The 23,003-nt window shown below is 36.7% G+C and overlaps 1 protein-coding gene across 1 annotated transcript in view; it reads right to left on the reverse strand.

The window, feature by feature from the left end:
- The window catches only part of LOC145668316 (uncharacterized), a 135,235-nt gene extending 114,161 nt beyond the window's left edge, over window positions 1–21,074 (reverse strand). The window contains exons 1-2 of the mRNA XM_081736043.1: window positions 20,918–21,074; window positions 15,132–15,187 (exon numbers count right to left, since the gene is read on the reverse strand). Coding sequence (XP_081592169.1) covers window positions 15,132–15,176 — 45 coding nt within the window. The 5' untranslated portion in view covers window positions 15,177–15,187; window positions 20,918–21,074. The remainder of the gene's footprint in view (window positions 1–15,131; window positions 15,188–20,917) is intronic.
- Between the last annotated feature and the right edge of the window lie 1,929 nt (window positions 21,075–23,003).

Consider the following 23,003-nt stretch of genomic DNA (forward strand, 5'->3'; position numbering starts at 1 on the left):
ACGACATTATTATTGCTTTATAACTTTAAAATCCGACTGGCAACATTGAAAACTGTTTACAAGGGATGATTCAAATATGATCATTCGCTGTAAACAGTTTACAATGTTGCCAGTCTGATTTTAAAGTTGTAAAGTAATAATAATATCGTCATATTTTATGTCCCCTGTGTGGGACTCCGGGACAACATGGGTAGGGGGGCAGAGTTGTCTTCAACATTGGGAGGCGGTCAGATTTGAGGCTTATTCTGGGAGGTATCAATTTCATCTCACTTTCCTTTGTGACAGTTGGACACAAATCATCACATTTCTTCCTAAAAGACACATTTCCAATCGGATTATTGAGGGGGACAGTTCCAAGATTGTAAGAGATATGTCCCCATCACCCCCCCCCAGGGATTTTTCGCCAGTGGATATCAGCTATTTAAAAAAAAAAAAGCGCGCCATTTTGTAATTTTACGTTGGTATGCTGCCAAAATCTAAACAGAAAATTTAGATTGTCTCTGGTTTGTATTCTGAAAATTTAAAAGACCGAAAGTTGAACACTGTGTGGTAAAGGCAGACAAACGAAGAAATGTAGATCGAGTCATCCTAGGAGCCTCAGTGGCGTTCGCCAAATATGAATACCTAATAGCCATATTAATTTAAAACAAAGACATAATTCATCAAAATGTCTTAAATGTTTTTCAACGTAAAATAAATGGTCTTATTGTTGAAGTTCACTTTCCATGCTTTGTGCATTCAATTACGGGAATTACCCGAGCACTTGTTGCAAGACCGTTCTTTTCCGAAAATTAATTTAAAACAATTAACAAAGATAGGCCTATAATTCATACTTTATAAAGTAAATGTTTCAAAATGTCTAAAATGAAATGAAATATCCTCCAGCGTAAAATAAATAGTTTTATTGTTGAAGTACTCACTTTCGATGCCTTGTGGGTTCAATTGCGGGAATTTCCCGAAACTTCTTTCACGACAGGCTTTCCTTGAAAGTTCAGCTTGCTTTACTGTACATCGAAACTTCCATTAATACTGAAATTTGAATTCAGCACTTAAAATAGTAAGCGTTACGTAGTCTTGGAAGCTCCGAGCATTAAGCTTCTTAATTTTGACAAGAATTTTTACGCTATTGCTGGTGTTGATTCTGCAGAATGCTTATTTGAAGGGTAGCAACAAATGACTGAACTTAACTGTTGTTGTTGGAAAACCAAATTATACTGAATACTTTTGTTACCATCAAAGGTAAGAAATAATACTAATAGTTTTACTAAAGTATTTACATATTTACTGTTAGTACCGGCACCTATGACCTTAAACCCGTCAACGTATGAGGGATAACGGCCCTCGGCGGTGCCGAGTCAGGAAACATACCATTCATGGAAAGTATTTTCTAAAACATACAATCGCTTATTTACTTCAAATAGGCTATAAGCATAATCCACACATTAATTTGTTCTACAATTATCTCAAGCTATGGTGAGGGTTTTATTTATTTATTTATTTATTCATTCATTTAATCATTCATTCAGTGCATTTAGAGCTTTATAAAGGTCTTATGTTGAATATTGTTGTCTATCTTAACATGAAAGCATATAATTCGCCCAAAGAAAGTTTAAAATCTGATAAAAATAACTTTCAATGTGATCACCTTAGTTGTACCAATAATACACTAACAAAAACGTCAAAAACCCAGGTGGGTTTTAAGATGGATTTTTTCAGGTGGGTCCAACCCGAAAAAACCCGGTGGGTTTTTTCGGGCTGGGCCCATTTGGGCAAACCCTGCCGTCACCCCGCCATACGTAACTTATCTACTGGTTGCCTAACGCCGTAGTTTCGACCTGCAACAATATTAATCTTATGGGCTAAAAACTGCCCCTAAAATGTTGAATAGAACAATAACGAGACCGTTTTTGAAAATTTGAATAATAACTGGACAATCTACACAACATTTGCAATCGATCAGTGAAAACGTCATCTTTCTGGAGCCTGTAGTTTCCGAGATATCATTGTCAAAAGGACTGCTCACAAACATACAGTTTAAAAGAATTCCAAAGATGGCAGCACGATTCATTTGCATTGACTTTGGAAAAGGCTTATTAAAATACAAAGGCTTTGAACAATAATTTAAAAAATAAACTTTATATGAAAAAATGTCTACTTAAGTAATTTATTTAAAGTGCACATATTTAAAACATTTGTTTCTGTTAAACGTGAAATCACAAATAACCGTAAATCAAAGGTTTGAAATCAAAGTTTATAGGTTGGAGCTCATGCGCTCTTGTTGCTATTGTAGCATTTTAATAGATAGATAGATCGTAAATATACATATTACTTTAAGATATTATTCTAATATGAAGTAACGCCATCTCTGGCCGAAAACCGCCTCGATTTAGCGAGAAAGAGAATTTGCAAGATTCTGCAAATATTTCACATCTACTTGCTCATCATATCACGTAACGTCAGCTGACTGCCGGGATGCTTACGTTGGTGTTTCGCCCACTATTCGTGTCCCACAAATTTTCAAAAAGGCTAAGATCAGGTGATTTAGTGAGCCAAATTCATCAATCTATTCACAAACACGTGCAACTCTGTGAACGTAGTAATCGTTGTTTTGGAAACCACACACCACAGCGTGGTCATCAGGGTTGGCAAAAACCATGGTTTTTATTGAAAAAACCAAAAAAAAAACCCTTTTTTGTTTAAACCAAGTTTTTTGGGTTTAAACCAGTTTTTTTTTTTTTTTTTTTTGTTTTGTTTTGTTTTTTTGTTTAAATAATTTGCTCCATATATTCATATCATATATGAACAGAAATAAGTTTCTTTCGCCTTGATGTTATTCTGCAACAACCGGGTTATGCTGGAAGGGGTCACATACGCTTAAAGCTGAATAAAAACCGCTTCTCGAGTTACATCCGAGAGAAACTGTCCTCCATTTAAACACGGAACCAGGACTAATTGGCCACAAATGCGATACATCTACCGACTCACTCACAAAGGAATCCTGATAAAAATACGTTGTACTGATCTTTACATGCTTCTTAATATAACTGACAAGAGTCATTTCAGAAGGACAAAAAGATAAACAGTTGCACAAGTGAAACCATTATACAGAATTACATATGGACAATTTCAAAGTACAGAAGAACTAATTTAGTTCAAGTTAGTTAACAACGACTTTTATTGGTCCAAATTAAAGAAATACGACTTAATTTGCATATCAGTAAGAAAAGTGATTAAAGATACGAATTATTTGAGTCCACTTTGGCTCAGACTCATTTATACATAAATAGATACCAAAGATACTTCTCATTTCACTAAATGCCTCTCGCGGGGTCTGTATGCCGCCCCCCCCCCCCACACACACACACACACATACACAAAGTACGGCATTTCTATGTATTTTATCCAGGGTTGGCAAAAACCATGGTTTTTATTGAAAAAAAAAACAAACAAAAAACAGGTTTTTTTTGGTTTAAACCCGGTTTTTATTTTGGTTTAAACCAGGTTTTTTGGTTTAAATAATTTGCTCTATGTATTTATATCACATATAGACAGGAATAAGCTTGTTTCGCCTTGGGGTTAGTATGCAACAACCGGGTTATGCTGGAAGGGGTCACATAAGCTTAAAGCGGAATCCAAACCGCTTCTCGACTTACATCCAAGAGAAATTGACCTCCATTTGAAATCGAAACCGGGACTAATTGGCCACAAATGCGATACGTCTGCCGACTCACTCACAAAGGACTCATGATAAAAATACGTTGACTGATCTTCACATATTTGTTAATATAATCGTCAACAGTCATTAGGACAGAAGGACAAAAAGATCAATTGCACAAGTGGAACCATTATACAGAATTACATATCGACAATTTCACAGTACTACAGAGTACAGAAGAACTAATTTAGTCCAAGTCAGTTCACTACGACTTTTATTAGTCCAAGTTAAAGAAATATAACGACTTACTTTGCATATCAGTAAGGGAAGTGAATAAAGATACGAATTATTTGAGTCCACTTTGGCTCTGACCCATTTATAAATAAATAGTTACCAAAGATTCTTGTTATTTCAATAACTGCCTCTCGTGGGGCTTATATGACCCCCGTCTTCAAAAAAGTACGGCATTTCGATGTATTTTATCAATAGTAAATATTATTAAAACGAAAGAATGTTTAGAATTTTTCTTTGGTTGCATAACAATAATAATAAACTATAAAAACATCACAAAAGAAACATCCATAAAGTTACATAAAAAAGTTGCTTTTGTAATATAATCTTTTTGAGTAAAGAATGGGAAATTTAAGTCTGAATTTAGTACGAATAATATATGGGAATGAAACGTGATAACCCACAAATGTGTTGATCAAGATTTTACGAATAGTTACACTTTTGCGAACATTTTTCGTCTTTTGGTTTTAACCTTTTTTTTTTTTTTTTTTTTTTTACGAGCTGGTTTAAACCAGCCAACCCTGATTGTATCAATAGTAAACATTGAAACGAAAAAATATTTAGAATTTTTCTTTGATTGCAATTACGTAATAATAATAACTACAAAAAAAATCACAAAACAAACATTTATAAACTTATAAAAAAAAGTTGCTTTTGTAGTATAATCTTTTTGAGTAATGAATGGGGAATTTAGGTCTGAATATAATACGAATAATATACGGGAGTGAAACGTGATAACCCACAAATGTGTGTTCATCAAGATTTTACAAACACTTACACTTTTACGAACATTTTTCGTTTTTTGGTTTCAACCAGTTTTTTTTTTTTTTTTTTTTTTTTAACAGCTGGTTTAAACCACCTTGGTTTAAACCAGCCAACCCTGGTGGTCATCATTGTTGAATTAGATTTACTCTAATTCTAAGTTCTAATTTGGAAGTGTTTAGCGAGAGGTAAACACAATGAAGTCTCATAAACCAAACTTAAAGAGTTTTAGTAGAGGTTAATTCAGAATGTGAATTTAAGAGTCTGCTAGTGGATTGTCTTATGCATTGAATTAAATCAAGCACGAACACATTTCTCTGACACATACCTGTGTTAGATTCTTATGAAGATAAATATTCAATTTTGTGCTATTCAGTGGTTCTCAACGTGGGCGATATCGCCTCCCCCAGGGGGCGCTGGAACAAAAAGGGGTGATAGACTATGTAGGGTGCGTTGAGATTTCATGACTTATTAGACTTTTTCTTAGTATTATTGAACAAAGGGAATTCTCTATCCATATGCATTTTACAATTTCTTGACAACGGACTGGTAACTCTTCACAAGAACGTTGAGTGACCGATTTCACAAACATTAAGCTAACGGGGGTGGAGTGCCTGCCAATTAACTCTTAATTCCTCAGCCCCCATGTCTCATTCCAGTCAGCAATCAGCAGTATTCTGTTCTGTTTTGTTCGGTTCGGTACTGTTTTGCAGTGCGGCTCATACGAAGAAATAATACATTACCACGGAAAAAAATGTTTCCCTCCGAATAATCAGAAAGTGGTTATGTAGTAGAGCGGAGTGCTATGAAGTGAACAAAGGAATAGTATTGTTGAGTGAAATCGCTTGTGCTTTAGCATTGAATTCAGTGGAATTTTGTTAATTTAATAATGTGAGTAATTTACAGTTGATTCACAATCGATTAGTTTTAGTGTATTGTCTGGAGTTTGTACATTTTGAAGAACATTCGTCAACATGCATGAAAAGAAGTACCGTCAATATTCAACTGAATACTTGAAATTTGGATTCATCTCGTCTCTTACAAACGTACAACTTCCCTTCTGCCTTCTTTGTGAAAAGATATTTTCAAATGAAGCCATGAATCCTTCGCGACCGAAAGATCATCTGCTAAGAATCCACCCAGACAAAACCGATATAACTCTTTCGTTCTTTCAAAATCAGAAGTTAAAATTTGAAAGCCGGAACACTATGGGGAAACTGTTTGGAAAATCTGTACAGAATACCAGAAAAGGACTCCTTTCTTCTTATAAAGTGTCTATTAGTCCTAATAGCAAAATGTGGATAACCTCACACTATCGGAGAAACATTAATATTGCCCAGGGCCCGTCTCAAATACGTCTATCCAAACCATCCCCTTGAGTAATGATAATGTTTCCAGAAGAACTGATGAAGTGGTTGCTGATGTTGAGAAGACACTTATCAACATGCTGAAAAATACAGAATTTGTAATGCAGATTTGATGAATCAACGGTTCGTGATAGCGAAGCATTGCTGCTAGGTTATGTCCGTTTCATTAATCAAAATGACGAGATTATGGAGGAACTGTTGTTTGCCAAAAAACTTAACCACCGATACGAAGGGTTCTTCAATATGTAAGAAGGTGTTTTTAACTAGGAAAATATCTCTTCAGCAAACGTTGTAGCTTATGCAATCGATGGAGCCGCATCCATGATTGGACGAAATCGCGGGTTTACAGTTCATTTAAAAAGAGCTATACCTCGTGCTATGACTGTCCATTGTGTCATTCATCGACAGCATCTTGTTGCTAAAAATTTGAGTGGCAGGTTGCACGAGCCTTTGAGTTATGTTATAAGTGTTGTTAATAAATGAAGCCTCGTTCTTTGAACGACCGTCTTTTCGTAATCTCTGTAAAGAAAATGACGAAAAATTTTAACGTTTTTTTGTGCACACGGAAGTGCGATGGTTGTCAAAAGGAAAGTGTCTGCGGCGTGTTTATGAATTTTTTGACACAGTAGTTGAGTTTCTGCAGACGATTGATCCAACTTAGTGACACACTTAAAGTTCGACGTCTTGATGGCCTTTATCTGATGTGTTCGATAAACTCAATGAAGTTAACACAAAGCTACAAGGGGACAGAATGCATTTCGTTAAGGATAAGGGAATCATCTCTTCGATCATTGCTAAACTGGACCTTTTTGCAAGGAACATACGTCGTCGGGTGTTCGACCAATTTCCTAGTCTTCAAGCACCTGAAAACGAAAGAGATTCACAAGCCTTTTACTTTAATCTCAAACGGCTCAAGGCAGACATGGAAATTAGTTTTCAAAATCTCTGTACACTTAAAATACCAAATAGGATGCTCAATCCTTTTTCAGTAGATACCACAGAAGTTCACCCAGGTTCGCAGGAGCAACTCCACGATTTGAAACACGATTGCGAAGCCAAATCACTCTTCGAACAATCTGGCTATGAGTGTTTTGGGGTGAAAATGAAGAAATCATATCCTCTTCTTTCCTATGGCAGGAACTCAAGTTACTTTTAACTTTTCCTTCTACTTAGTGTACAGGGGTTTCAGTGTTGCACAAGAGATCCTCACGAAAGCGAGAAACACTGCAAATATGTGAAAGGAGTGACTTGAAACTACGGCTACGGAAACTGACATCAAATATTGTTAAATTGGCTACAGTTTCCCACGCTCAAGTAGTCATTTATAAAATGAGGGAATATTAACATTCCGGAAAAATAATCTTACTGTAATTTATTGTTATCTTTAGTTTGTAATATTACAGGAAATAAGTCAACAGCGTCGAATTTTAATGAAGTGAACAGTCAGTGCTGTTGTTTTTATTATTATTATTTCCTTTCGTTAAGAAAAATAATCTACAGGCAATAATACGAATAATTTTTTTTTAACTTGGTAATTCTTCTACTGGCTCTATCATAAGAGAGGTTAATTGTTCACACTAATGTTTTACAGTGGACTTTCTATTCCTGTAAGTTCAAAAAAATTGACTTTGTTTGTTTTTTGTTTTTTTTTCGATAAGGGACTAAACATTTTGCTTTTATCGGAGAAAAATGTAATTTGCTACGTGAGTCTTAAATTCGACCTTATTTCTTGGTAGATTGGGTTAAGATGACGGGGGGCGCTAGGCTCGAAAAGGTTGAGAACCACTGCTATAGATTACCGTTCAACTCCAATCCTGATAGAGTCTTGATTGGTGTCGAGTTAATTATTGTGCAGACGAAGCAATGAGGGCTACTACTCCTTTACTAGTCCTCTGTAAACTACATCGACCATTCACTGTACCGGCGGTAATGAACGTTCGGCGAATACTGTTTCACTGACGAAAGATATCATTCTATCTCTGCTATAGTTTAAAAACTAAGCCTATTAAACGCAAAATTTGAACTTAAGTTATTTTCATTATGACAACGGACATAGATCTTCGATTGTTTATTTTCTGAGTACCATGGACGCTCAGGTTGATAACATTAGAGCTCGTGGATGTGACGTAAAGCCACATGCACTCTGAACACTTTTCCGAGCCCGGGTTCCGGAAGTTTTAGAACAAAATTTTGGAATTTAGGAAGAAAAAATATGGGTATGCCAGCTTCTCCTAATGAGTTCATTCGTTATGTAAGTGAAGATGTCTTCAGCCGATAAGACGAATTCACAGACGTGACTATATAACCAGGGTTTGAAAAAACCCGGGTTTTTCTGAAAAAGCCCAACCCACCTGGGCCCATATGGTTTTTTTCGGGTATTTTCGGGTTTAATTGAGTTTTTTCGAAATATTTCAATGTCTTTGAGCTAAAAGTTAAAATGTGATTTATATTTCAGCCGCCATTTTGAAATTTTACATTCGATTGCCGAGAAAATCTATACAGCAAATTTAGCGTAACTCGTGCTTTTACCGTCGAAATTTCAACTTAAAAGACTGAAAATTGCGCTCCGTAGCATGGATACTCGCTGTTTTGAAAAAATGGCCACCATTTTGATATTTTACGTTGGTATGCTGCCAAAATCTATACAGGAAATTTATAGTGTCTCGTGCTTGTACTCTGAAAATTTTAACTTAAAAGGCCGGAAATTGTACCCTGTAGTGTGTGTGGTAGAGGCAGACAAACGAGGTGAGTTGGTTTTGTGATTAACGTCCCCTTCAGCAGCGAGGCTATATGAGACCGGACCTACTGATTAACATGGAATCCGAACCACATGAGCTCCCTCCGGGAAGTAAACGTGGGTATCCCACGCCGAAGACGCGTACACTAACCGCTTAGCCATGAAGAAGCTCGGCAGACAAACGAACAAATGTAGATCAAGTCATTCAGAAGCCTGACTGACGTACGCGAAATATGAATACCAAAAGGGACCTATTAATTTAAAACAAAGATACAATTCATGTTATACGAAATAAATAAATGTTTCAAAATGTCTTATATGAAATTAACATCTTCCAGCGTAAATAAACCTCCCATTTTTTCTCCATGAGAATACGGGACACCTCAGATCCCCCCTCAGCTTTCCAACACAATGCAATGAATTGTAGTCTGGTTATGAACAAAAGTATAATAGGCCGCGATGGCTCAGTGGTAGAGCGTTCACCTCTGCTGCATGGGGTCCCTAGTTCGATCCCAGCTCGCGCCAAGTGAGCTTTGTGGTGGACAAACACCTTGTGCGTGGGTTTTCTGAGAATCTTACGTTTCCTCCCACTTTCTTCATTCCGTCATTTCATTCATTTCTCATCATCACCGTCACCTTGAGATAAGCAGGCATAACCGTGAAACTAAAACTAAAAGATTTCGTTTTATTTAATGTAATTTTTTTTTCAAGAATATAATAGGCGAAAGTTCAGTAAGCACCAGCTGCTTTTCTCTCTTCGTACCCTGCAATTAATTGTACGGACTGAAGATGCCTAAAAACTTAAGATGTGCTATAAAAATGCTTTACAGGAAAACAATATGAAAATTATTTAAATCAGTGGTACAATCTACTTTCAATATTCTTCGCGCGTTTAGCAATATTTATTTATATGGCTGTATTTGCCAAAATTACGTTCGTCTGTTTCTCTTTGTGTCGTGTGTAACTGTCAGGACCAGATTTACATTTTTTAAGACCTGGACCAAAGCACAATTCTGTGCCCTAGCCTCTGAAAAAGATTATAATTCTTGTTAACTTATCTAATGTGTTGCTGGAGGAAAGGTCAGTAAATGTAGAAACACTCAAAGCCATTATTATTATTATTATTATTTAATGTTCCGGAAAGTATCCGAGTTTCCATAAAGTGCAATGGAAAAAGTAGCATTGCAAATTTCGCTCGCTATCAAGTCGAACAGGGTGGTGATAACTTCCTCGAAACTGTTACCTGCAACAGCGTACTGTTCATTCACTAATTACAGGACTTCCAGCCAATGTCAGATTTTTATCCCCCCACTTTTCGAATAAGCTGATATTGATAGCAGAAATGGAACGGAGTTAAAATACGGGACATTTCCCTGTCACGACTAAATTTACGGGGACGCGGGCCCAAAAACGGGACTGTTCCGATTTTTAAGGGACGTATGGCACGCTTAAGCGTAAAATAAATAGTTTTATTGTTGAAGTATTCATTTCCGAACCTTCTGCGTTTAATTTCCCGAGTACTTCTTTCACGGCGTGTACATCAAAACTTCCACTAGTACGGAAATTTGAGCTCAACACTTGAAATAATAAGTGGTACAGTCTTCGGAACCCCGAGCATTAAGCTTCTTAAATTTGACAAGATATTTACGCTATTGCTGGTGTTGATTCTACAGAATAATTATTTGAAGAGTAGCAACAAATGACTGAACTAAACTGTTATTGTTGGAGAACCAAATTTTAGTTAAAGAAACCTGTGTTTTACATCAAAGGTAAGAAATAATACTAATAGTTTTACTAATGTATTTACATAGTACTATTAGTACCGATACCTATGACCTTGAACCCATCAAACGTATAAGTGATAACGTCCCTCGGTGTCGACGAGCACACTATTCACGGAAAATATTTTCTAAAGTACAAAATTGCTTATTTTACTTCAAATAGGCTATCAGCATAATCCATACATTAATTTATTCTATAACTATCTCAAGCTAAGGTATTTTTTTAATTCATTCAGTACATTCAGAACTTTACAAAGGTCGTATGTTGAATGTTGTTGTCTACCTTAACGTGAAAGATCTGATGAAAATCACTTACAATGTGATCACCTTAGTTGCACCAATAATATACTAACAAATAGGTCAAAAACCCAGGCGGGTTGTAAAGTGTTTTTTTTTCAGGTGGGTAGCACTGGTGTAGCACTGGTATTTTCTGGCTGGGCCCACTTGCACAAACTCTGTATATAACAGAGTGTTATATCATGTTTCAATTCTTTACATACAATTACTAACAAGTAAACTTAGTTCTCTATTTTATTGTATTTCGTAAACTTACACTACTAAATGAAAATTAGATTTGTCTGGAAATAAAGTCTAAGATTAAGACTACTATATCATGAAGAAGTACACTGAAGGGTTGCATTTGATTACCGAGAATGAGTTGGCCTAATGCATGTAAGAAAACACACACATATCACAGAACCACTGCCTGTCTGGACTACTCTCTCTACAGCCTGTGAATGAAGCGTCTCATTTGACAGTCTTTGCACTGACGTCTTGCGTCATTGGAAAAGGACCAAAAGCGCGATTCGTAAGACTACACTACACGCCTCTTAGTCCGTCACCATCCAATTCTGATATTGTCTGTCCAATTGAAGAGAGGCAACTTCGTGTGTCGCTGTAAGCAAAGGCCTCTTCCGAGGTATCCGACTCTATATGTGCTGCTATGAAGTTCTCGTTGCAATGTCTACTCGGATATGAGTTGGGATGGGACTGCATTCACTGACTGCACCAATTCCTGTCAGCTTTGAAAGAGACTCTCACTCAAATGCATAATAGTCATCTCCGGTCGCTCTAGGTGAGGATCTTTTCCCGTCCACAGTTCTCACGCTGTGTTTCATTTTCACTAGTGCTACACCATTCGACGCACCTTGAACAGTGTGCGTCGATACATCTACAAATCCGGCAACTTCACTTACTGTGTGACCATATATATACCGAAACACAACAGCCCCTATTTTCACTACGACACTTTCTTTGCTTTGGCATACCATTCCTGTATTGCGCACCGTTGCGCACCGTCTTACTCACTTGACGTTACTGCTACGGCCGCATGGCACTGATCCAAGCACACTTCACCACTCTACTTCTGCAACGCGATCGGTTAGGGCATGAGGAAATAATCTTGTCTCTGCGCAGATGTTAATATATTTTTTTTAAAAGATGAGCTTAGTTTAAATAAAATTACATTTATATATAAAACCAGAATTCAATGTAAAATAAAAGTGAGAAATTTATTTATTTATTTATTTATTGAACAAATTCCCAGATACAGCATAACTTTGCCATTTTACACAGGGACATGCTAACAAAAGAAAGAAAAAAAACAAGACAACAATAACAACAACATAGAAAAAAAAGAGTGTAAAAGTAAAACTATTCCGTCAAAGCTCGTTTAATTGCTCTTTCAAACACTGGGTAGCTCGAAAAAATGTCCACATCAGTTGTTACTTGATTATAACAGTTTGGTATTCTATAAAAAAGAGACCTCTGTATAACAGCCAACCTAGGACGGGAAAGATGGAATAGGTGGGTATTCCGGGTGATGCGGGAAGGGACACGTAAGGATAGTTCCTGAAGTAATATTTCCGATCTTAAGCTTCCATTAACTATTTTCTGTAGATATTTCAGGTCAGAGATAATTCTGCGTACTTCAGGAGTCTGAATATTAAGATGTCGCAAGAGCTCCTTCTTAGATAATATTCGAAGTGCAGGAACACGAAAACGGACTATAGCGATGAAGAAATTGAGAACAGAATCAAGTCTGGAGAGATGTGTAGGTGCTGCCATGGCCCATATGGGAGAGCAGTATTCAATCTTGGGCGCTATTAAAGTCTTATAAAAAGTTGCTAATGAAGAAACAGTGCGTAGTTCGGTGAATCGATAAAGAAGTCCCAACATGCGCATTGAATTCTTTAGTATTGAGGAGATGTGGTCAGAGAAGGTGAGTTTTGAATCAAAGATGACACCAAGATCGTTATGACTAGCAGAATGTGTGATAGGGGAATCGTTGATGTGGTATGTGGAGGGAACAGGAGACTTTTTCAAAGTAATAGTAATACTGTCACATTTCTTACTGTTGAGTTTCAAGTGCCACATTTCACACCAGCCTGTAAGGTAATTTATGTCTTCCTGTAGAGCAATTGTGTCATGGAGACACGATATTTCTCTGTATAACTTACAATCGTCAGCAAAAAGGAGAAGGCCACTAGGTTGAGCTGATAAGTGCGTGTAGAGATCATCCATATACAGGACAAACAGCAGAGGCCCAAGTACACTCCCCTGAGGCACCCCTGAGATCACGGGTTGGGGGGTAGAAGTCGCCCCTGAAAGAACAACTCTCTGTTTACGGTCCTTCAAGTAGCTTGTGATTAGAGAGAGAAATTTGCCATGTACATTAAATCTATTGGAGAGTTTATGAAGAAGATGAATGTGACTGACAGAATCAAAGGCCTTCGAGAGATCAAAGTAGATAACATCTAATTGAGTATTGTTATTCATACATTTGACTGCACAGGAAAGAAGAGTACTTAAGTTTGAGAGACTTGAGCTTTTCGGTAGAAAGCCGTGCTGAGAACTATGGATGTAAGGTGAGGTGAATTTAAGTAGCCTGTCTTTGATTATTTTTTCACAGATAATTGATATTACAGAAAGAAGAGATATTGGCCTATAGGAGGATACATGATCTTTAAGTCCTGATTTATATATTGGGGTCACGTGAGCTAGTTTCCAACTGGTGGGATAATACCCTTCCTTGAAGCATCTATTGAATAAGATAGATAGAGGAACCGCAATAACTGAAGCAGTTTTGTTGAGAAAGAGAGGACTAATTTTATCAGGTCCAAGTGATCTATGTGGAGATAACGATAGCAAGAGAGCCAGAACTTCGCCCGGGGTGGTAGAGAGAATGGATAAGGTGTCCGAACAGATGGGGTGGAGAGGGGGGAGATGGGTCGTAGAGGGAAGGGAAGTAAATGTTTTGCAGAAGTAGTTATTGAAGAGGTCTGGTCTTTGATCATCACTCGCTTCAGTATTTTCATCTTGAACTGTTGCCGGTATGCCCGGAGATTTTGTTCTAGATTTAATTACAGACCAAAAGACTTTAGGGTTACTAACAGTAAAATCACCAATTGAGTCCATGTATTCAAAATATTTACGCCGCTGTACCTTCTTGGCAAGACTTCTAATTCTAGCAAAGTTTTTGTATGTGCAGTCACTCGGATGTGATTTCCATAGAGTCCAGGCAAGCTTTTTGTTTTTAAGAAGTTCACGAAGTTCATTGTCGTACCAGACCGGAAACCTGTTCGATTTTGATGCTTTCACCGGCACAAAGTCCTTTATGGCTGAGTGGACAACAGATGTAAATAAGTCCACAGCGTCGTCAACACTTCCTACCTCTAACAAACACCAAGGAAACAGTTCAATAGCCCGGCAGATGTCACCCCAGGGGGCTTTCTTCCAAACAAGTTGTGACCTACTTTTGAGGGGCTGGTTTGTAGTAGGGGAGGGGAGGAAATCGAAAGAAACATCCAAGGAATCGTGATCCGAGGGAAAAAGATTTCTGCATGGGACAACACAACGAGGTTCTAAGTTAGAGAGAATATAGTCAAGATTGCTATTATTGCGGGTATTATGCATATTATGTTGACCTAGACCAAGTCCATGAATAAAATTGTCCATGAAATAACTGTCGTTTCCATCTTTAGCGACGCCATGCTTGCTGTCCTGCCACGTGATGGAAAGGTTGAAATCACCCAATAGGATGACGTCACCGTGTGACAACGCATGCAACAGTGAGTCATGGCAAGCTTCTAAGATGTGCTTGGGGGTGGAGAAGATTAAACTTTGTGCAACTGAATAGAAGTAAAACTCCAAGGCCACCATATGTGGATTTGTGAAACATGATTCTAAAACAGAGAAATCAGTATTCGGATCGATACTTGACGCCCCTTTGATAGGAAACCCAAAATGAAAATTGGGTTATCGAATGCAAGGAAAACGGCAGGATAGAAAGAAGTCAAGTTAGCTAGCGATAGTCTACAGCCTAAGTGCGCATTCAGATACAAATCATGTAGCAAATCCCAATAAAATGCTTACAAACGTGGCAGTTTTCCCATCTATGACACAAAACACAAATGTTCCGTAATAAAACAGTCTCATATTTATTGCTTAGTTTGTATTACGTTTTGATTTAAACATATCTGAAAATTTGCACTGGAAATGAGGAATAAGTTACACAACACAGTATTGTTCATACTTACCACAAGCGAAAGAATACACAAAATGAATCCGCCAAACATTTCCATCTCTGTCAATTCTGAAAATAAAAAGAAATAAAAATATAAATGTGAAGTATTTCTTTGAAAATAAAATCTTTAGCAATTTACAACTCTCAATAGTAATACCGTTAAGTTGAAAGCTTTTAGTAAGTGTATTGAATAAACCAATTGTTGAAAATGGTTAAGAGTGTAAGAATCCATAATGAAAACAGAAATGGTGCATAATCGAAGATCAAAACTGCGCCTCAGACATCAACTCTACTACTGAACTACCACAACCTCCAACAATATCCGCAACCAGCGAAGCAAACAAGAAAAACAAAATGTTAAGTTACTGGTGGAACTAATAAAATAATGTGGAATGATGATCACTTTCCTTAGGACTGTGGAGTGTGTAAATATATCACTGACTGGTGGTCGCGAACCTACTGGGCTCGGGCAGGTATGCCACCAACAATCACCGATCCATTCACCAAGCCAGTTGTCCCCGGAAAATGGAACTCAAATTCAGCCCGAAGAAGATAATTCCAGAATATCTTCCATCACAACTCGAAGTTCGGCATCCAGACCAGCAGTCTGCTATCTGCAACCTGTCGTGAGATAGGTTGCGAACCACAAACTACCAACACAGGATGTCAACCTCCCAGTTGAGCTGCCAATGATGACTACTGAAACAGATTTGTGTGTGTAACGGCCCTACCACAAAAAAAAAAAAAAAAAAAAAAAAAAAAAAAAAACACTAACTTCCAAACAGAATTTAGCGCAACGGGGAAAAAATCCAAACTGAAAATTTTGAAAGAACTGAAGAGTGAATTTCACTTCAGAATTCGGTTGTTTCCATTCCCGGTCACACACAGAAAAGCTTTTGCATCCTTCACAGCTGTAATCTTTTTGTAAGTAAGAACATTTTTAAGTACTGCTTTAAAACCTCATCAGTATACCATACACAATGTAAACATGACTATTCTTAATTACTTAAAATTAAAGTGGGATTTTTCCATTTCTCTGCTTTGAAAAGGAACATTCAATTCACGGCTTGTACACTTTATTTGCATAGCTTTAATCTTGACACATTTTGCTGAAGAAAATAAAAAAAAATAAAAAAGTTTTGTCAAAATAGTATTCTCATTGGAATCCAATATCACCAGAGTTTTCAGTAAAGATTTCTTTAGCTTGAACAACCTTATTCAACATATAAACTGCTTGAATATTTCGAAAAAAATTATTTGACTCACTACATTATACATATTTTCAGTATCTCTTAGGTGGATAATGAGGATTAAAAAAAAAATGAAAATAGAACAGATTGGTTGCACATCATAATAATAATATTCAAATTATATTATTTTACTTTTCAATCTATGGTGAGCTAGTTTTGTTTTGTTTACCTTTTAATTTTCTTGCTGTGCGTCGACGTGAGTTGGACATGGTGATGACCGGCTGGAGGGTTTATGCATTCTTAGCTACCTCACACATGTAGCACGGTCCTCTCATTTTACCATGTTCATTTCTTTTTTACTGACCTTTTACTGACCGTATCAGACACAGGAAAACATACAAGAAAAGGCACATAAACTATCCCTAACCTATCCTAACTAAACTGACTTAACCTAAAGAAACAACACATCCATTGTCATTTTTCATACTTTAAAATAAAATCATATCTTCCTAGCTACCACATTTTTTTCCAAGAACGCTATGCTATCAGACCAGCTCTCTTACTGCCATTAAAGATTTCTGATTTATATATTCCAAATTATTTCATTAATATTATGAATTACGATGAGTCAGTCGAGGTACGGGCTGTCAACGAAAATCTCACCTTACCGGTAATTTTAAAAAATTGCACCCATATACCTCACTTAAGCCGTGCTATAGTAAAGTAATACAATGGAATTTAACTTAAATGTTATAGTTGTTTTCGAAACATGTCTTCTAAATAAGCCTTTCTCAGAATGTAAGCAAAGAAAAGAAATGAAAATTAAATAGTGAGCATACCTGCACGGGGCCCAGTAGGTTCGCGACCACCAGTCAGTGATACATTTACACAGTCACAGTCCTAAGGAAAGTGAACATCATTCCACATTATTTTATTAGTTCCACCATTACTTTATTTTATTTTATTTATTTACATAATGTAAGTTACTTATTTCTTTAATATAAAAACACTCTCTGGTCCAATACTATTTAAGAAGGAAACTTTGACACGAAGGGAGGACGCAGTTCTTAAAACATTGTGCGCACGAACGAGTGGTAAGATGTGGAGAAAATTAGAAAGTAACTTATTCTTGCAAGTCGTAAGCGAAAGTGTAAATGAAAGGGATCAACCACATATCTTCATATCGTACAAGTACTGTAGTGATTTTCCACAATCCTCATTTACGCGTACACTCAGCATATCTGACGCACCTGTTCCTGACAGATATACACTGCCCTCTTGTTTCGACTCGGTTAGGTAGCATTCGTGTTTTACTTTCTTTTTTTTACTGGCCACCTAGCTAGCACATGTTGGCTGGTGTTTTGTACAAGATCTCCTAAAGTGAATCGCGCACACCTCAAAATGATTCCTAAAGATACAGTTAATTCAGAGAGAAAAAAGTATACCGGTACATTTCATGAATTTATATATGGACCTGCACAATAAATATACACCTTTTTTCTTTTATCAAGAAGATAAAAGGGAAAAAATATTAGGGGCAAAAATAAAACATTAGGACAGCGTTTCCCAACCGGTGTGCCGCGAGGAAATGAAAACAAAATTATTAATTATATAGCAACCAAATTGCAAGACAAGAAAAATGTGTATTTGTATTTCACATTACTATGAACCTCTACAATGAAAATAAATACTGTAATTGTAATATATTATTGTACATACATTACTACTACATAGATTGTATTTCGAAAACAGAATTTTATTAATATTTAAACATTGTGACATGTCAATAAATTATTAATTTCACACTGTGTTACTTGTCTGTACATTTTTAATGTTGAAAAAAAGTATTTATTATCATTGTTATGACCATTATTGCTTCTTTATTGTTAGATTATTTCGCAACTTGAAATTTTAAAATCTCATTCTATCCTTTCGACAAGCAAACACATATACAAATTACCTCCATCTGTTTTAAAAGCACAAGAGATTTGTTTGTTCGTTCGTTATTTAATGATCTTCCTTAGTGAAATGTTGGATACAGTCTTCGAAAAAGAAAGTGTATTTTAAAAGCCTGAGTCCTATATTTCATTGGAATTGTTTTCTATTTTTGATTAGAATGAAAAATAAGCATAATGATTTACGATGGGGGGAAACCAGTGTTCGAGCTTTCTTGTCTGTGAGGAGGTCAGTAATCACAGAAAAAAAATACGATGGTATTTTCTATTTATAAGTAATAATAATAATAATAATATCTATGAATGTGCCGCGAGAATTCAAGTTACATCCGTAGTGTGCCGCAAGTTGAAAAAGGTTGGGAAACGCTGCATTAAGACAATGTTTAGCAGAACATGGTCTTGCTATTTTTCTAAAAAATGTTATAATTAGGGTAGTTTCTGTTTACCTTAGGTTACTTTCGGTCAGTTTAGGTAGGTTTGTTTAGTTTATATTGTTGTAAGGGTATGAAGATAATTTCCAATAAATTACAGAAATTCGTTGAATTATATTATTTCTAGGTTAGTTTAGTTTAGGTTAGATTTGATTATGTTATGTTCTGTCTATGTACTTGCATCTTCCATTTCTACTGTAAATTTTGAAGTTTTTACGTACTCCTGGGATCCTTCTGCTAGACATTTACCACCTTTATGGTTAATATGGATTTGGGAGGCCAAAATCGGGTAAAAACACAATTTTTACAGGGGAAATGAGTTGATCTTACGAAAATGTAATCACTAAGTGAAGGTAAGACTAAATAAATGAAAATGAAATCCCACGTTATGCCGGTTAGGCTTAAAGGAGACGCTAGGAAGGCTCTAGAACACACGTCCCCCGATATAGGTTAGTAGCTAGGTTGGTTCCTTCCTGTACCAAAGTTTAATATTTAATTCACAAAGTATTGACGAACGAGTGTTAGCGAGTGAACGCGGGTTAGAGCCCCGCAGGGCTCGTTGTTTCTGTCCTTATTACAGCTAAATGGGAAAGGAGACCTGTGTTCTAGAACTTTGCCGGCGACGGTGATGATGAGTAATGAATGAAAGGCATTTATTCCGAAGTTGGTCGCCCGCCTAGTTTTTAGTTAAAACCGCAATAAATGGTTCCTTTGTGTACCAAAGTTGGGTTAAGTGAGGTATCGCCGGACCAATTTTAGGAAATTTACCAGGTCAATTGGAGAATTTAGCTAAGTTTGTGAGAATGAATGAGTGAAAGTGAGGTTAAGAATACTCAAAGTTTTTTTTTTTTTTTATTATTATTATTATTATTTTAATGTTCTAAGCGGCACTGTATGTGGAGGCAGAACGACTATTTCGCGGAGAGGTACATTCCTTCTGATACAGTAGCGTAGAAGGCAGTGTGGAAATGGCGGCTTTATGTCAAGGCTGTGACACATCATGTCTTAGTCATGTGGAAATGTATAAGAATAACGAACGACAATCAAAAAGTAGGCGTGTAGAAGTGCAATGGGTGAAATCCAACAAATGTAACCGAATGCAGTACATTTTGGTGTTTTTTTTAAGTTTTCAAAGTGGTACGGCGACACGGCACAAAAGCCCCAAAGTTTAATATTTAATTCAAACATTGCCGAGCAAGCCTTAGCGAGTGAAGGAGGGTTAGAGCCCCGCAGGGCACGTTGTTGTATACCTTTTACAACTAAATGAGACGGTGGACCTGTGTTCTAGAACCTTGCCCCTTGCGCCAAGTAGTTCCCTCCGCTTGCGAAACAGTTCCATGTTTAGAACCGTTTATATAAGAAAATAAACACAACTTTCGCTCTCCTTATACATTATCAAGCACACAAACAAGCAAATTATTAATTTCTTCCTTGTAAATTTTCAAAATTTTGCTAGAAACAACGACCAACTTTGGAACCTAACCCAAATGAAATGGTGGAATGAAAAAAGTGGGAGGAAACGGAAGAACTCCGAGTAAACCCACGTACACGGTGTTTGTCCACCACAAGGTTCAATTGGCGGGGCCTGGAATCAAACCCGGGACCCCAAGCACCAGAGGTGAACGCTCTACCACTGAGCCACCCCGGCCCCAAGGTAATTATTAACCTTCCCTAATGTAAACAAATACACAAATATACAGGGAAAGTTGATCTCTATAAACCGTGAAGATAAGAACTAACATGGACAAAAAGGATGACATTTAGTATCTCCCCCAACTCGTTTAATGGTTCCAGAACCGAGTACCTTGTTTTTTTTCTAAATTGTCATAAAGGTAGGAGTACATGGGCCCTGGGGGCTTCTAACTCCCTTCGCTAGCTGTCCCGAGCTCAGTTATATTTTGTACAGTAAGTAGGGAGATACTAAATATCAGCCAACAAAAATACAGCGAAAAAGTACGAATTTTAACCAAAAATTCTCCCTCCCAAAATCCAAAAATATGCCGTATATTATTTCGAGATGTCAATTTTATCTGTTAATTATCCATTTTATTTTATCTTTATACTTAACTTGAACCAAACCTACATATATTTACTAAAAATAAGTAATTTTTTTTATATATAATTATTATTTTTGTCGAAATTCGGAAAATGTAATTTGTTCTCTCACTTTGGTTCACTGACTTTGGAAAAAGAGAAAAATTCATCATACATCATGCCACCCACCTATTTACGATCCTACACAATCGTATGTCACACTACAGATTCACAACAAAGCCTCCAATCCTTACACAATATGATGCAATATCACAATTGACAATGCTGGATCGAACATATAAGCCGGCCGGCAACACAATATAAAATACAAGCAAGAACAAGTTCCAACTTGCCACCAGACCAATCGCCAGTATTGCCAACACATGCCTTGAGAAAAAACTAAATAATGCACAATGTATTGCTAGTAAAATTAATTTATTAGTAGAAGACATAAAATATTAGATGGCCTTATTCCGTCAAGGTATAAATTCGGATTAATTACCTATGCGTACTGACTGATTATATGCTTGCAAACTGAAATGTCCTGGAAATGATTATTTACTGTTTATCTTACTACACAGATCACATAGTCTTACTATATGCAATAATATCATCATGAAATTCGCTCAGTGCCTTAGAAATTGTCCCTCACGGTTTAAGTTGTATTCATAGGCTCAGATTCATTTTACGAGCACTTCCTCTTACGAGTATAAACACGCGTTAGGACAAATGTCATAAAAACAACTAAGCAGAAAACACAAACCAACATATACTAGATAGTCACTATAAGCGAGAATGCTATCTAATTGAGTCATGGGCAGAATTGAAGTATATAGGGCGAGAATGTGATTAATAAGTGTCATTGTGATTAACATGAGCAGGCGCGTCAGAACGAAGAGTATGCGCATAATCGAGGAAAGTGCAAAAAGCACTTAATATCCCCCAAAATCACATATTTTAGAGCACCTGTAATTGTTTCACAAATGTAACTCTACACTGGTAAATATAAAACAGAGATATTCTTCATCGCACAGAAATACTCCGGCAGTGCAAATTAGTAAGATATAAAGTAATCTTTGATATATACTTATTCCGCCTTCTGCAGAGTCGTTTTGACAGTCATTCTAAAAGCCTGACTACTGCAGGAAACATGTGTTAGTCGAACTCTTTAGTATGACACTAATCACGGGTCAGAACGGCTCTGAAGTCAATTAATTTTAACCTAGTATAGCTAGGGCTGCCAACTCTGGACAATGAAAAACGGCACCTCCTCAAAATTCTCTATGATATGGGTCGCCTGGAGCGCTGTCATGACTGTGACGTCATCTGGTTTGCAAGAGAGAACGGAAAAGGCGCGGCTTTAAGTGACAAGTGGAAATTCTTTGTTACTTTGTTCTTTTAAATGATATCGAGAATACCTAACTGTGCAGTGTACGGCTGTAGTAATTATTATAGAAAAACTAAGGGAACTAATATAAAATAATCTAGATTTCCTCAAAAAGAGGGGGAATGTCTCCAGAAATGGATTTTAGCTTGCAGGCGACAGAACAAAATAAACCTAAAATATGGTAAGTTTTACATAAAAGTAATAAATAAATGCAATGTTAAATGAAATTATAAAAAAGCGATTTCATTATGTAGTTTCTTTTTAGTATTAATAGTATGTAATAATAGTATATAGGGCTACAGTAGCTTGTGTTGATTCTGCATACAAAAATCCAATAGTACGATTTAAAAAGACAAACTTTGAGGCAAGACCCGGATTCGAAATCATGAGGGAGGGGAACCGACAGAGGTGATCATTTCTATCATCATTTCCATAAGATATTGAGACAAAAGTTTCCCCACAGAGGCAGGCATGTAACTCGAGAAGGGAGGCATGATGATGTAAGAGGCTTACCTCCCTCCAGTTACGCAAATGGAGAGCATTGAACGCGTTAAAGTAGTTCAGGTCCCCTTTCATTCTGGAGGTCGGCATTCCTTGTAGCCTGGGTGCTAAAACGGGACGTTGCACTTCAAATTAACTAACGAATGGAAGGTTCGTAATAACGATTAACGGTTACAAAGATATATAACAATGTATTAGATCAAAAGAATAAAGTATTCACCTACCATGTCAGGGCGACATTGTCGGGACATTTTTACACTCAGATTTTGAAATTTTTGTTCATTTTAATAATAACTTTGGATAATTAAATATACATATTTAGGGGCCCCCTCCAGAGTTACAAAATTAAGAATGACTGCAGTAAATTTTAAAATAAGGTAGATTCTC

The sequence above is a fragment of the Thermobia domestica genome, chromosome 13, assembly GCF_964235325.1.
Source record: "Thermobia domestica chromosome 13, izTheDome1.hap1.1, whole genome shotgun sequence".
NCBI lineage: Eukaryota > Metazoa > Arthropoda > Insecta > Zygentoma > Lepismatidae > Thermobia > Thermobia domestica.